General features: G+C 45.8%; 1 protein-coding gene across 2 annotated transcripts in view; it reads right to left on the bottom strand.

Moving 5' to 3' along the window:
* LOC141050254 (phospholipid scramblase 3-like) overlaps positions 1-13,500 on the bottom strand; it is a 40,592-nt gene extending 27,092 nt beyond the window's left edge. Inside the window, exon 1 of one of the 2 annotated variants that reach the window (XM_073547130.1) lies at positions 13,349-13,500. In XM_073547130.1, the coding sequence (XP_073403231.1) occupies positions 13,349-13,367 (19 nt within the window). In that variant the 5' untranslated portion in view covers positions 13,368-13,500. Of the gene's footprint in view, positions 1-6,084; positions 6,437-13,348 lie in introns of those variants that run through there. The other variant, XM_073547129.1, reaches the window with a different exon arrangement.
* Between the last annotated feature and the right edge of the window lie 954 nt (positions 13,501-14,454).

The following is a 14,454-nucleotide window of genomic DNA, read 5'->3' as shown; positions in this document are numbered from 1 at the left end:
CCTCTCTCCACGCTTCCGTTCCCAGTAATCCTTTGCAAAAATGCCCGCGATGGCGTCCGTTCTCGCGGGATCGCGAAGTCTCGCGGTCATTTGCGCAACGTCGTCGCGAATTACCGCGAGACATCGCGATCCCGCGAGAACGGACGCCATCGCGGGCATTTTCGCAAAGGATTACTGGGAACGGATGCGCGGGACGTCGGAAGGTAAGAATAACACTATTTTTTATTTTTTTTTTTACATTCTATCTTTTACTACTGATGCTGCATAAGGCGGCCTCAGTAGTAAAAAGTTGGTCACACTCGTCAAACACTATGTTTGACGAGTGTGACCAACCTGTCAATCAGTTCTCCAAGCGATGCTACAGATCACCTGGAAAACGCTAGCATTTTGCAAGCTAAATACGCTTGCAAAATGCTAGTTTTTCCGTGGGAAAATCGCGGGAATTTAAAATGCGATTTTCCCGTGGAATGGAATTCCGGAATTCTCGCGGTAATTTCCGCGAGAGTTCCGGTACGTGTGCACTTAGCCTTACTTATATAGACTGCAAAGAAACTGAAATAAAGAAAAACTAAAGAAGTGAACTGGAATGAGTCTGCATCAGCCGGGACTGTCCTTCTCAGCCCTTATCCACATATACGTCACTTGACAAATGGTAAGGTTTTAATACTAGAGGTTAAGACTGTCCTGAATTTGGTCACCTTGATATGGTGGGATGGCTTTTACATTTTTTTAATCAAAATTATGTTAACATAGCACTCCATATTATTTTCATGCACTGCTGCAGTCTATTTACTGCAGGGTATTTGCTTATTATGATTTTATCTTCGGTTTTGTCTGTCTTTTATACAGATCTGCAATTTTGATGTAATAATACAGAGGCAAGTCACCTGCAAGGAAGCCCGTAACCATAAAATATGACAATAGTCCAAGAAAATATGCCCTCCACCCAAAAGAGGAGACATGAGGTTAAACCCCCACCCCTACAGATCAGACAGTAATGGTACAGCCCATAAATTCGTCATCGATGTACCTGATCAGACAATCCACTAAAAACAATGTCTACAACCCAGACAAAATATTCTGATAAGGGGAATGTCCACATTCAGGACAAATTAATCTATTTAGGGCAATGTCCACATCCCACACAAAGTATTCTGTAAAGGGGAATATCCACATACCACACAAAATATTCTGTAAAGGGCAATGTCCAAAACCTGGACAAATTTTTCTATTAAGCACAATGTCCACTTACTGAACAATTGAAATAATAGGTGGAGAAACCTTCTCTATCGGCAAAAGTTAAAAGCTGCAGGTCCTATCTTAGCTCAAGTTGCTGTTTGCAGGTAAGATAAGAAGTCACTGATCAGAGCTGTGCACAGGGGTAAGACCATGCTTACAGCAGATATGAACTGAGATTTTATATGATGTCATCCAGCTAGAGATGAGCGACTTTGCCTTTTTTAGGGTCGAGTCGGGTTTCATGAAACCCGACTTTCACAAAAGTCGGGTCGAACGAAATCGTCAGACTATAGGAAAATGTCGGGGTCCGACTGAAAAACCAAACCAAATGCAAGCCCCTTTAACACATAGCACAACTCATGATGCTCCGATACGGCACAGAAATATAGGTATAGTACAATGACAAATACTTCACTGCTTACATGACATGACATGACTGATCTATTTTAAATCCTACAATAGCTCAAAAAAAGGACAGTATATTACTCCACAGTATTATGGCCACCATATTGTGCGCCATACAGAATAATGAGCCCCATATATTTCTCCATACAGAATAATTGGTCACATATAATGTTCCATACAGTATATGATGAGCTCCACATAATGCTACAGTATATGATGGTCCCTATGGACGATGCTCCAGTGTATGATGGGCCCTAATAATGCTCCATGTACAATGGGCTCCATTTCTAATGCTCCAGTGTATAATGGGCCCTGTAAATGCTGCTCCAGTGTCTGATGTCCCCCATTTGGAATGCTCCAGTATATGATGGGCCTCATGGATGATGCTCCAGTGTATGATGGGCCCTAATAATGCTCCATGTACAATGGGCTCCATTCCTAATGCTCCAGTGTATAATGGGCCCTGTAAATGCTGCTCCAGTGTCTGATGTCCCCCATTTGGAATGCTCCAGTATATGATGGGACTCATTTTTAATGAACCGAGGCATGGTATGTGAAAAGAGGTCCATGGAGTTATCTGAAGTGTGTGCTTCCGCATCCTTCCTTTTTGGTGTGGGTGAAGGACACAAGGAAAGGGATTGCTCCTGTCAAGAAGCCTGCACTGACGACTCAGTGCTTGCATTTTTTTAAACTTCTGAAGAGGAGGCAATAGAGCTGGAGGCTGTTTCAGCAATGTAAGCCAAAAACAGTACCTGATGTTCCGGCTTTAAAAGCAGTCTACCTACTCACAGAAAAGGGAGCCTTACAGGCCTTCTGGAGCTACACCATGACGCAGGCTCAACACCTCCTGCCCTAGTTAGTATTGTGTTTTTGGCACTACCAGCAGATGCACCACCATCACTAACAGGTGGCCCCCCACGCCCGCGTCCTCTTCCACCATACTTCCTCATGTTTTGAAAAATGGACCCAAAATACCAGCAGATATCTGGTACTATATCAGAAGCGTACAGCTCTATGCAGTCTACGGATAACAGTAAATCTCTGTATATATTTCATGAGTCATACACAGACGCTCACAGGCTCAATAAAATATAAATTTACAAAAGGGTACAATATCACCAGATACAAGGTATATATAGTATAGTGTAAACATTCTGAATCTCCGTATTTCAGGAGGCATACACAAATGCTCTCAGGCCCAGCATGGATTACACAACAATATGAAAAACTGTAAATGAGTGATGTAACACAAGCGGACAGCTGTATACAGTGTTGGGGTAATCTTAAATCTCCAAATATATTTCCGGAGTAACAGACAGACATTCACAGGCTCATTATGGATTACACCTGAATCTAAATAGCAAAAAAGGTTACTGTATCAGAAGCGTACTGCTGTATACAGTGTTGGCCAAATTTGAAATCTTGGTATATATTTCCGTAGTCACCCTCAGACGCTCACTCAGTCTGGGTTTGACCATAATAAAAATGTTGTTAAAAAGGTACTGGATAACAAGATAGCAAGTATATATATTATAGGGTACAATTGAAATCTCTGTATACATAGTCCCGTAGTCACTCTCATACGCTTACTCAGTATGGATTTGACCGTAACACTAAATGTCGACCAATGGTACTGTATAACAAGATACAAGCTGTATAGAGTATAGGGTAAAAATTGGTATCTCCGATTCACCGTACATATAGAAGGCGTAAACCACACATGCTCACTCACTATGGATGATACCTTACTAAAAAATTTGGAACAAAGGTACTGTATCAGCACAGAGCAGGTGTATCCAGTCTAAGGGTAATTGAAAATTTCTGTCTACACTTCCGGAGTCAGACACAGACAATCACAGGCTCATTATGTATTACACCAGAATTTAAAAAGTAGAAAAAGGGAAAGGTATTTGAAGCATTCATCAGTATACAGTGTTGTGGTGCTTTTAAATCTTCGTATATATTTCAATCTCAGTAAGCCAGTCCAGACTCTCCACTACTGGAAAGTACATGGATAAAAGTACAGACAGAAAGTTGTGTTTGCAGACATTTGGGAATTAGTCATCGCGTGAAAACCTCCCGGAAGATGTTGCAGAGGCGATGCAGACCATCAATTACTGTGTCTGTGGAGACAGCGAAAAAGGTTCTTTGTGAAGAAAGGATTGCTTTATCGCAGTAGCGTGGATCACATCACCGTTACTCGTCTACATCAAATTGTGATCACAGGGAGAGATGTAGACATGGTCCTCACTGCCTATCATGATGTGTCTGGTCATTTTTGAGGGCAAAAGACAGAAGCCACAGGCCGTAGGCGATTCTATTGGATTGGCATGAGAGGAGACATTGAAAAATGGTTGCAGGAATGTCACATGTCTGTGACTATCACAACTGTGAAAGGTGATCATAAAGCACCACTGCATCTGCTTGTAAGCTGACGTCCATTACAAATGGTAGTCATTGATCATCTGAAGGTAGAGGCCAGCAGGACAGGCCATAGCTACATCTTAACCATCATCGATCAATACACCAAATTTATGGTGGCTGTTCCTGTGAAGGATTTAACTGCCCAGACTACACAGCGGTGGAGCACGGAGAGGTAAGTATTGCAACTTGCAAGTGCTGTGGCCATGACCAAGCAGGGGGCACAATCGTGGGTGACTGCACTGGCACAGGGCCCCTCATAGTACGCTGGCGTGTCTGACGGCGAGTGGGCCCCCCCACCGTCAGAGACACTGTGTTGTACTATGAGGGGCCCTGTGCCAGTGCAGTCGGCCATCAGTGGGCCCATCCACCTGTTCAGAGCAACAGCACTTGCCCGGGTGCGCCAGGTGTTGACCCCAGCCCTTGGGGGGGGGCAGCCCAGTTAGAGAGGTTTAAAAAATGGCATATGTTGATGTGTAGGCTGGACATTCAGCACCTGCAAATGGCAGAATTGGGCAAGTCCGAGGAAGAGGAGAACAAAAGCGAGGCAGTTTTCTGGCAACCTATGTGTCATTAGGGGAAGGTGGGACAAAATCCTTTGAAACCCATGCATGGTTCATTTTAATGAAGGTTAGATCATCCACATTTTGGGTCGACAGACGGGTCCTTTTTTCTGTCAGGATTGATCCAGCAGCACTGAAGACTCTTTCAGAAAACACACTAGCAGCAGGACAAGCGAGCTCCTGTAAGGCATATTGTGCCAAATCAGGCCAGGTGTCCAGTTTAGAGGCCCAATAGTCAAAGGGGAATGAGCTGTGAGGGAGAACATCAATATGGGAGGAAAAGTAGTTTGTAACCATAGTTGACAACTGCTATCTCCTGTCACTTTTAATAGATGCAGTATTAGCAGTCGTGTGAGCGGTACTTGAGAGATCAGTCCTCAACATGGTCATGAAACCCCTGTCTCCAATGCCACTTCTGCTGTGTGCACCATGAACACCTCTTCCTATCAGGATCCTGTCAGCGCCGGCGGACTGCTGCGGCTGAACAGGGTAACTCACCCAGACTACGGGAGGGCCCGGAGTCCGATACTGCAGGGAGTGTTCAGACAACAGGACCTGCGACACTGAAAGTAGTTTAGCAGTACAAGGACCTACGATCATGTGACCACAGGGGGCGTGGCTTAGCATCCTGCTGCAGGATAGGGTTCTATTACAGGAATCCTGGAGCAAAGGCTAGGAAAAACTCAGGTCAGACAAACGGGGGTCATACAAGGGGAGGACGGCGCGGTACCAGAGGGACAAGCAGAGAATAGTCAAAACGTAAGCAATGAATCATACACAGAGATAGCAATGCAGTACAAGGGAGGCAGTCAGAGAGTAGTCAGGTCCAAGGCAAAAGAGTCATATAACAGGAATAGCAGAGCAGTACAAAAGGAACAGGCAGCACTCGTAACAGGGACAGAACCGGATCAAAACCAAGCAAGCACAAAGTATCACAGTCACAAAGCACACCAGGGTCACACACTCGGCCAAGGGTCTGAGTATAAGTGACGAGGAATGAGCCCACAATGAGGCTATAAAAAGCCTCCCAGAATCTCAGAGTGAGGCCGTCCACATTAACCTCTGCACTACCTAATCCCACAAGCTGAGCAAACCATGACACTTCCATTGTGCCCGCTACGGCTCGTGGGAGAAACAGCACTGCTGCTGTGTGCTGGCAAAGCCTCAAACAAACGATTTACCAGAGTTGCTTGTTTGTTAGCCAATATTAGCTCTAGGTTCTCCTGTGGCATGATGTTGTGTAATTTGCCTTTATAGTGTGGATCGAGGAAGCTGGCCAGCCAGTAGTCGTCATCCTTCATCATTTTGGCAATGCGGGGGTCCCTTTTTAGGATCCGCAAGGCATAATCGCACATGTGGGCCAATGTACCAGGTGTCAATAATGCACTGCGAGTGCTGGGTGGAGGAGCACTTTCTGGCAAATCCTCATCTCTACAGTCACGCACAAACCCTGTACCTGATCTTGGAACGCCAACATTTTCTCTTGCCCCCTGAGAAGCATCCTCCTGCCCAAAATAATCATCCTCCTCCTCTTCCTCTTCTTCCTCCACCTCGTCAAGGACAGTTCCCTGACCAGACAATGGCTGACTGTCAGCAAGGCTTCCCTCCTCCTCCTCCGCTGCAGATGCCTGTTCCTTAATGTGCGTCAAACTTTGCATGAGCAGACGCATAAGTGGCATGCTCATGCTTATGATGGTGTCATCAGCGCTTACCAGCCATGTGCATACCTCAAAACACTGAAGGACTTTACAGAGGTCTTTCAGCTTTGACCACTGCACACCCGACAATTCCATGTCTGCCCTCAAACTGCCTGCCCGTGTATCCTCCCACAAATGCATTACAACCTGCCTCTGTTTGCACAGCCTCTCAACCATGTGCAGGGTGGAGTTCCACCTTGTTGCAACGTCTATAACTAGGCGGTGCTTGGGGAGGTGGAGCAATCGCTGCAGCTTCTGCATACGACTGGAGTGTACGGGCGAGCGACGGATGTGCGAGCACAGTCTTCGCACCTTATGGAGCAGGGATGTTAACTCCGGATAATTAAGGAAGCACTGCACCACCAGGTTCAAAGTGTGAGCCAGGCAAGGTATGTGAGTTTTGCAAGGCCTATGCCTACCACAAAATTACGGCCGTTATCTCTGACTACCTTGCCTGGCTCAAGATGTAGACTGCCCAGCCATGACTCAGTTTGTCATTGCAAGTAGTCTGCCAGTACCTCCGCGGTGTGTCTGTTGTCGCCCAAAGACATCATCTTTCACACAGTCTGCTGACGCTTACCACTAGCTGTTCGATAGTGGGACACCTCGTGTGCAACACTGCCAGCTGCGGATGGAGTGCTCGTGCGACTGGGCTCTGTGGACGAGCTTTCGCTTAAGGAGGAGGGTCGAAAGCCTACAGGCAACTTTTCTATACCGTGGGCTAGGCAGCAGTGCTCCACCGCCGCTGTCACCTGTGAAGCCTGCATCCACCACATTAACCCAGTGGGCAGTGATGGACACGTAACGGCCCTGGCCATGCCTACTGGACCATGCATCTGTTGTGAGGTGCACCTTTCCACTCACTGATTGCTTGAGTGCATGGACAATGCTGTCTTTCACATGCAGGTGGAGGGCTGGGATGGCTTTTCGAGAAAAGAAGTGCCGACTGGGTAGGTCATAGCATGAGACAGCGTAGGCCATGAGCTTCTCAAAGATGGTGGTGGCCGCTGCCCATGTCATCGCGTTGCCCACAGTGTGCGTCCTCCATCATTGGCTGAAAAAAGGCGCTGGAAGCATCATTTGAAACGCGACTTTGGCGCTCGGGTCGACGACCTCATGGCTGACCTCACGCTATGCTCGGGTTTTGTTTCATGAAACCCGACTTTGGCGAAAGTCGGCGATTTTTGAATTTGCCCTACCCGTTTCGCTCAACTCTACATCCAGCATGAATTAAAATGTAATATAAGATGAATTCCTAGGCACTATGGAGAAACGGGTGAGGGGGGTAAGAAGCAACAACTAAGGCTGGTTTCAGATTTGCGGATGTGAGAGCCGCGGAGGGCTGTGTAGTTCCACTGTGAAGCTCCGCCTACTGCTGCACCTCCTCCGTTCAGCTCTGCCTATGTCTGCATGCGGCCTGCATATTTATCTTTAACATTGGGTACGCAGGCCATGCGGATGTATGCGGATGCATCTGCATGCGTCGTTTTGATGCTGTGGAGACCTGCAAACGCAACATGTTGCATTTTGTTGCGGTCGCCGCAGTGTCAAAACGACGCATGCGGACGCATCCGCATACATCCGCATAGCTTGCGTGCCCAATGTTAACGATAGGTACGCAGGCCGCATGCAGATGTAGGAAGAGTTGAATAGAGGAGGTGTGGCAGTGGGCGGAGCTTCACGGAGGAGCTACGCAGCCCTCCGCAGCTCTCACATCCGCAAATCTGAACCTAGCCGAAGATAACTCTTAAACAGAACAGAAGAAGGAAGGCTGGCACCAGTTTATCTCTAAGAGTTAGAAGTCCTAAATCACTCACGAGTTTCCTGACCTCTTCATAGGAATGCTTGGTGGCTTTATGAAAGTTTATAAGTCCACACACTATACCAAAGATCAGAAGGACATGGCCCTGTCGCTGCAAAGACGTTGCATTAAACAAAACAGCCACTCAGACATACACTTATGTCAAATGTTCTTGTGTCCTTTATGTAATCAAAGACATTTTCTACATGTCGTGGTGAGTGCCAGGGTTTTCTGAACATTGGTAATGACTGACATAAATAGGTTTTTTAGCAGAACTCTTGTGGAGGAACACACACGCGGACCCGTTCCTCCCACATCACCACCGTGACGTAACTACACAGGCACAGCTCTCCGGCGCCCCCCTTTGTCTCTCAGGTCAGTAAGGGAACTGCACCTAGAGCAAATGGTCGCCGGGGAGGAGGTCCTGTTACCTGCTGGGGGTTCTAAGATTCGTGATCAGAGTAAAAGCATCAGCCCAAGATTAAGTTTATAGTTTAATTGCCTTAAGGGCGCACTAGATAATTACAGAAATATACAGTAAATTTGCAGTCAGAGAAAAGATATAACAATAAGGGTACAAGGCTTAGAGATATTAAGCTGGAGGTCAATTTACCAGATTGTATTGTAGGGTGCATGCGGTTGCCAGGGAGCTCTGCAGTCCACAGGTACAAGAATCTTAGTTGCTGGACAGACCCCCAAAGCATGGGCCGCTGCTCCCCTCGGCAGGTCTGTCCCCAGGTCCTTCTTAGCTCATCATCGTCTGGATCTTCTGTGTGAAAGAATGAATGCCAGGGGCTGCCAGCCCTTAAACACGCTGGGTTCCTCCCCCTGTGTCAGAGGGTGGGCTAATAATCTCCACCCTTTAGCTCTTTGCAGAACTTATTTCCAATATCTAAGAAAGGGGATAACTTTCTACAGCATGATCGGATCAGAACATGAGAGGTACGAGTGAATGCGGTTTGCTTTGCCGGTCGTGTGGAGTGCAAACATGGCCCTATTGGGTCACTGTAGAGGGCCAATCTCTATATCTCAGGAATCAGTGCTCTAATCGACTCGGGAGTCACACTGCCAGATGCACGATTCCCTCAGGGTCACTCGGATATTTTCATGTGTCCATAACTCGAAAGATGAGTTCATAATTCATGTTCATAGGATGGAGCCACAGTGTCTGGGACACACAAAGGATGCATATTCCTGTGTCTGCTAGCAGATACATTCTAATTGAAGCCTTCAGGCTTTATCTGGCCCCCTGCTGGCACGGCTCTGTACCTGAGCTTTGAAGCTCTGTTTTGGGCCTATCCTCATTATCACACCAATGCCCTGGTGATTTAGCATTGGAACACTAAATCCTGCTTGTATTCACTAAGTACACAGTGCCTGGGGATATAGAAGCCTTTAGCTGCCTGTAATTTCTGAACTTAGACCAAAATGGATGCCAAGCTCAGATATGTGGCCCCACATCTAAGATGGCGACCGCTCCTTCATCACAACTCTCTTTAAAGAGTAACCGTCGTTATATTTTTGTTTTTCTTTAATTAATAGTACACTGGAATAAAAAAAAAATAATATATTTTGTTAGAGAAATCCGTCTTCCTCATTGACTGATCATTCATTCTCAAATTCTTCAGGTAAAATGTATCTTCAGTGAATACAGATTTTCCCATTCCTGAGATAGGAGATGACAGTTAGTGCTCATAAAGTTCTATGGAGAAGTGTAACTACTGTTTCTGGAGAACTCGCAGTGGAATATCTGTGCCTTTAGCTTCTTCCTCTATAGAATTTTAAAAGCATCAACTGTCCTACCTCATTAAGTCGGGAGACACACTAACGATTTTAAATTCAGTCCAATTTTGTTCCAGAAAAGTGGGATGAGAGTCATGTGTTTTTCATGCCAGTACAATCTGATTTTTAAGACCTAGCACTTGAATGACATCTGATTTACATGCAAATGCAATCTGACTGCAATGTGATTTTAACATGATCTTTTACATAGAGAAATTCTCTGTAATTTATACATAGTTTTCAAAGGAAATATTCTTCAATATATATATATATATATATATATATATATATATGAGCGAGATAGTATAATCAGTGTTTTGTGTGTGTAGCTCACTGTAGATGTTTTTTTTACTAAAATATTTTCTGAAAAAAATGGCGTGGGAGCCCCAGAAATTTTCTTAACCAGCAGAGGGAAAGCAGACAGCTTGGGGCAGATGTTTATAGTCTAGGAAAGGGTTAATACCCTGAAGCTTCCCCTGCTATTAATATCAGCTCACAACTGTATACTTAGCCTTTACTGGTTATTAAAATGGGGGACTCCCCAAAAAAATGACGTAGGGTCCACCTATAATTAATAACCAGTAAAGGTTAGGCAGACAGCAGCGGGCTGATGTTAATAAGCTATGAAAGGGCCATGGATATTGGCCCTCTCCAGACTGAAAACATCAGCTCTCAGATGCCCCAGAAATGGTGCATCCTAAGGCTATGTGCACAAGTGTGGAATTCCCACGGAAATTTCCGCAGGCATTCCGGGATTCCATTCTGCGGGAAATATGCAAGAAAACTGCATTTTAAATTTCCGCCTATTTCCCACAGAAAAACTAGCAATTTGCAAGCATAATTAGCTTGCAGAATACTAGCGTTTTCCAAGCTATCTGTAGCATTGCTTGGAGAACTGATTGACAGGTTGGTCACACTCGTCAAACATAGTGTTTGACCAGTGTGACAAACTTTTTACTATTGAGGCTGCCTATGCAGCTTCAGTAGTAAAAAGTTATAAAGTTTAAAATAATTTAAAAAATTAAAAAATCGTGTTTTTCTCACCTTCCAGCGCTTCCGATCATCGCGATGCTCCCGGCAAGTCCCGCTCCAGGGATACCTTGCGACAATGACCTTTGATGACGTCGCGATATCGTGAGACCTTGACGTTATCAAAGGTCATTGTCGCAATGCATCACTGGGAACGGGACTTGCCGGGAGCATCGCTGAGGCCTGGTGACGCTGCGAGGGACATCGGAAGGTGAGAATATGACCATTTTTTTATTTGAATTCTATTTTTTACAGGGATATGGTACCCAGAGTCTGGAGGACAGTCTCCTCTCCCCCAGACCGTGGGTACCATCCGCACATTTTCCATTTACTTTGAGCATGGTGGGCATAGCCACATGCGGAAAGTGAGCGGAACAATGCATACCTATGTGTGCGGATTTTCCCGCGATTCTGCACAAAGAATGAACATGCTGCGTATTTTTCCCCGATGCAATTCCATTTGCACAGCATGTGTGGAATGCCATAGGAATGCATGGGATGCTTTTTTGCATTTTCGCAGCAAAATGGGGCGCTTAAAAACGCTGTGAAAACACAAAAAAAGCTACGTGTGAACACAGCCTTAAGATGCGCCAAATCTGTCACTTAGCCTCACTCTTCCCACTTGCCGTGTGGCGGTGGCAAGCGGTGTGATGGTTGGGGCGCTGATGTCACTTTTGTATTGTCAGCTGACATCGTCTATAAGATGCCCTCAATACTATTACCCCTGTTATGAATGGGTCACCGAGGAGGAAAAAAAACAAAAAGCTAAGTCTCAGAAAACCAGAGAGGTTAGTAACTATGCAGATTGCAGATCCCTGATCTTAACCACACAACTAGCAGCAGTCGCGGAGCGTTCCTACGATGGTCCTAGACGCCTCGTCACAACCGGAGAGCTACATAAGCCTAAAGCAGGGAAAGAGGAAAACTAACTGCCCCAGAGCAGACCCCAAAGGAAAGACAGCCCCCCACATGTATTGACGGTGAAACAAGATGAAAACACAAACAAAGGCAGGAAAATAGGCTGAGCAAACGATGGGGCCAAACTAACTAGAAAGGACAGGAAAGGAAAGCCACTGTCTGCAATCTGCCAAAAAACCTACCAAAATAATGTCCAACACTTCTGATAGCAAAATTAACCCTGAAGTCACTAGACTTCTCCCACTATATCAGCACTCTGAAATATTCTGAAACAGCGCAAAAAGAGGCCAATCTAATAAGGGACAAAAAAGGCAAATTGGCAAATACAGATAAATAGGAGTGGAAGTTCAGCATAACCCCAGCCGGGCCGGCTGACCACACAAAAACTGAGCTGACCAACAAGAGCAAGTGTGAACATTAGCAAAAAAACAAACTTAACTTGAGAAAACTGGAAGAGAGCTGAAGTCCAAGACCTGAGAAGCAGACTGAATCACCAGCACCCGGATAGGGCACCGGCTGTCTTATATCCAGTCTGATACTCCAGAGATCCAATCGTTATCCTCCTCATCAGGTGGCAGATCACTACCACTTAAACCAACCTCACTACCTCCTGTCACCACCAGAGGGAGAACGGAAGGAGAACTCTCAACTGGTGGAGCAGAAAATGAGTTCATAACATACCCCATTCCCAGGGTTTACACATCTGCCCCCAGCCGTCGGCTTTCCTGCTGCTGCGTAATAAAATGTTGGGGAATCCTATGCCATTTCTTTCACAGATTTATTCATTCAATACATGGAAGCGACACAGGCACTGCGCTGATTCTATATGTCACTGACATCTTTATATCCATCTATTGCATGTGTATATATGTATTCTATCCTGTTGGGTCCCGCTGTGATTTTACTGTATGCGGTAGATGAAATGTCGGTTTTTCAGGGACATCGATGTGTAAAAATCGGACGGCGCTCACATTGTTCGATTGCTGTGAGATTTTTTTCTCGCACCCATTGACTTCCATTGGTGAATGTGATACGATTTCGGCATAAGACCGCAGCAGGCTATGATTTTTTTTTTTCCAGTTCGGTCGTGATCCGATTCGAACACACAATCATAGAATAACATTGGTCCGAATGCTGTTTTTAATAGGATTGCATTCGTCCGATTTAGTCGCACGTGGGAGCGAAAATCTGTCTGCAATGACGGCACATTTTACATGGAGAGTAAATGATCAGTCCAGGAAGAGAAGAAGGTTTTTCTGATAAAATATATTGCACAAAGTTAAAATGACGTCTACTCCCTAAGGGACACAAGGCAGATCCCGTGCGACGGAGAAGACGGGGTTAATCTCATTAGTAACAAGGCCTGGTACGTATTCTTTTGAGATTCTACAGCCATCGCCGTCATGCTGCTGATGTTAGTGACAGTTGCTGGAAATGATCCTCACAGGGTAAGTAGCAAGTGACCCGGTATGTGAAGGGATACCGCTACCTACCTGCTGGATGTGGATCCATATGAAGATGCTGCTCCCGGACCTGCTTCTAGTTGAGAAGGAGCGCTCGGAGCCAATGCTGCACTACATGCTGCTCTTACCCCTCCCTGAGACTTCTCACTCTGTGATTATTTCCTGCTCATGGAGGACGTCTGATTGTGTAACCAGGATGTGTCCCCGGCAGGACTGCTAACAAAGGCCCCGGACCCAGAAACCTTGGATTGGGAGGCTTCAGGAATGCTGACATAACTGGCTACACTTGCTCCCTGCCTGCCTGGGGAGAGGGTGTGGTGCTTGCAGGTGCGCGGGATGCAGTGACGAGTTGCGAGACAATTAGGTGCTTTCTAGAATAACGTTCATAAGACTAGAGGGAACTTTCCTCAGTCCCGGCCGGATCACCAAAGGGGTAACACGGGCTGCCCTCGCAGGGGCTCTATACAAACACACACAAACGGGTAGAACACGACTATGCCCGGCAACAGCCGGTCACTATACAGTCGTGGCCAAAAGTATTGACACCCCTGCAATACTGTCAGATAATACTCAGTTTCTTCCTGAAAATGATTGAAAACACAAATTCTTTGGTATTATTATCTAACACAAAAGAGAATGAAGCAAAAAGCAAAACATTGATCATTTCACACTAAACTCCAAAAATGGGCTGGACAAAAGTATTGGCACCCTCAGCCTAATACTTGGTTGCACAACCTTTGGCCAAAATAACTGCGACCAACCGCTTCCGGTAACCATCAATGAGTTTCTTACAATGCTCTGCTGGAATTTTAGACCATTCTTCTTTGGCAAACTGCTCCAGGTCCCTGATATTAGAAGGGTGCCTTCTCCAAACTGCCATTTTTAGATCTCTCCACAGGTGTTCTATGGGATTCAGGTCTGGACTCATTGCTGGCCACCTTAGAAGTCTCCAGTGCTTTCTCTTAAACCATTTTCTAGTGCTTTTTGAAGTGTGTTTTGGGTCATTGTCCTGCTGGAAGACCCATGACCTCTGAGGTAGACCCAGCTTTCTCACACTGGGCCCTACATTATGCTGCAAAATTTGTTGGTAGTCTTCAGACTTCATAATGCCATGCACACGGTCAAGCAGTCCAGTG

The sequence above is a fragment of the Dendrobates tinctorius genome, unplaced genomic scaffold (assembly GCF_039654945.1).
Source record: "Dendrobates tinctorius isolate UK_male_01 unplaced genomic scaffold, ASM3965494v1 ptg000151l, whole genome shotgun sequence".
In the NCBI taxonomy this organism is placed as follows: domain Eukaryota; kingdom Metazoa; phylum Chordata; class Amphibia; order Anura; family Dendrobatidae; genus Dendrobates; species Dendrobates tinctorius.
This window is presented reverse-complemented; position numbering and strand designations above follow the sequence as displayed.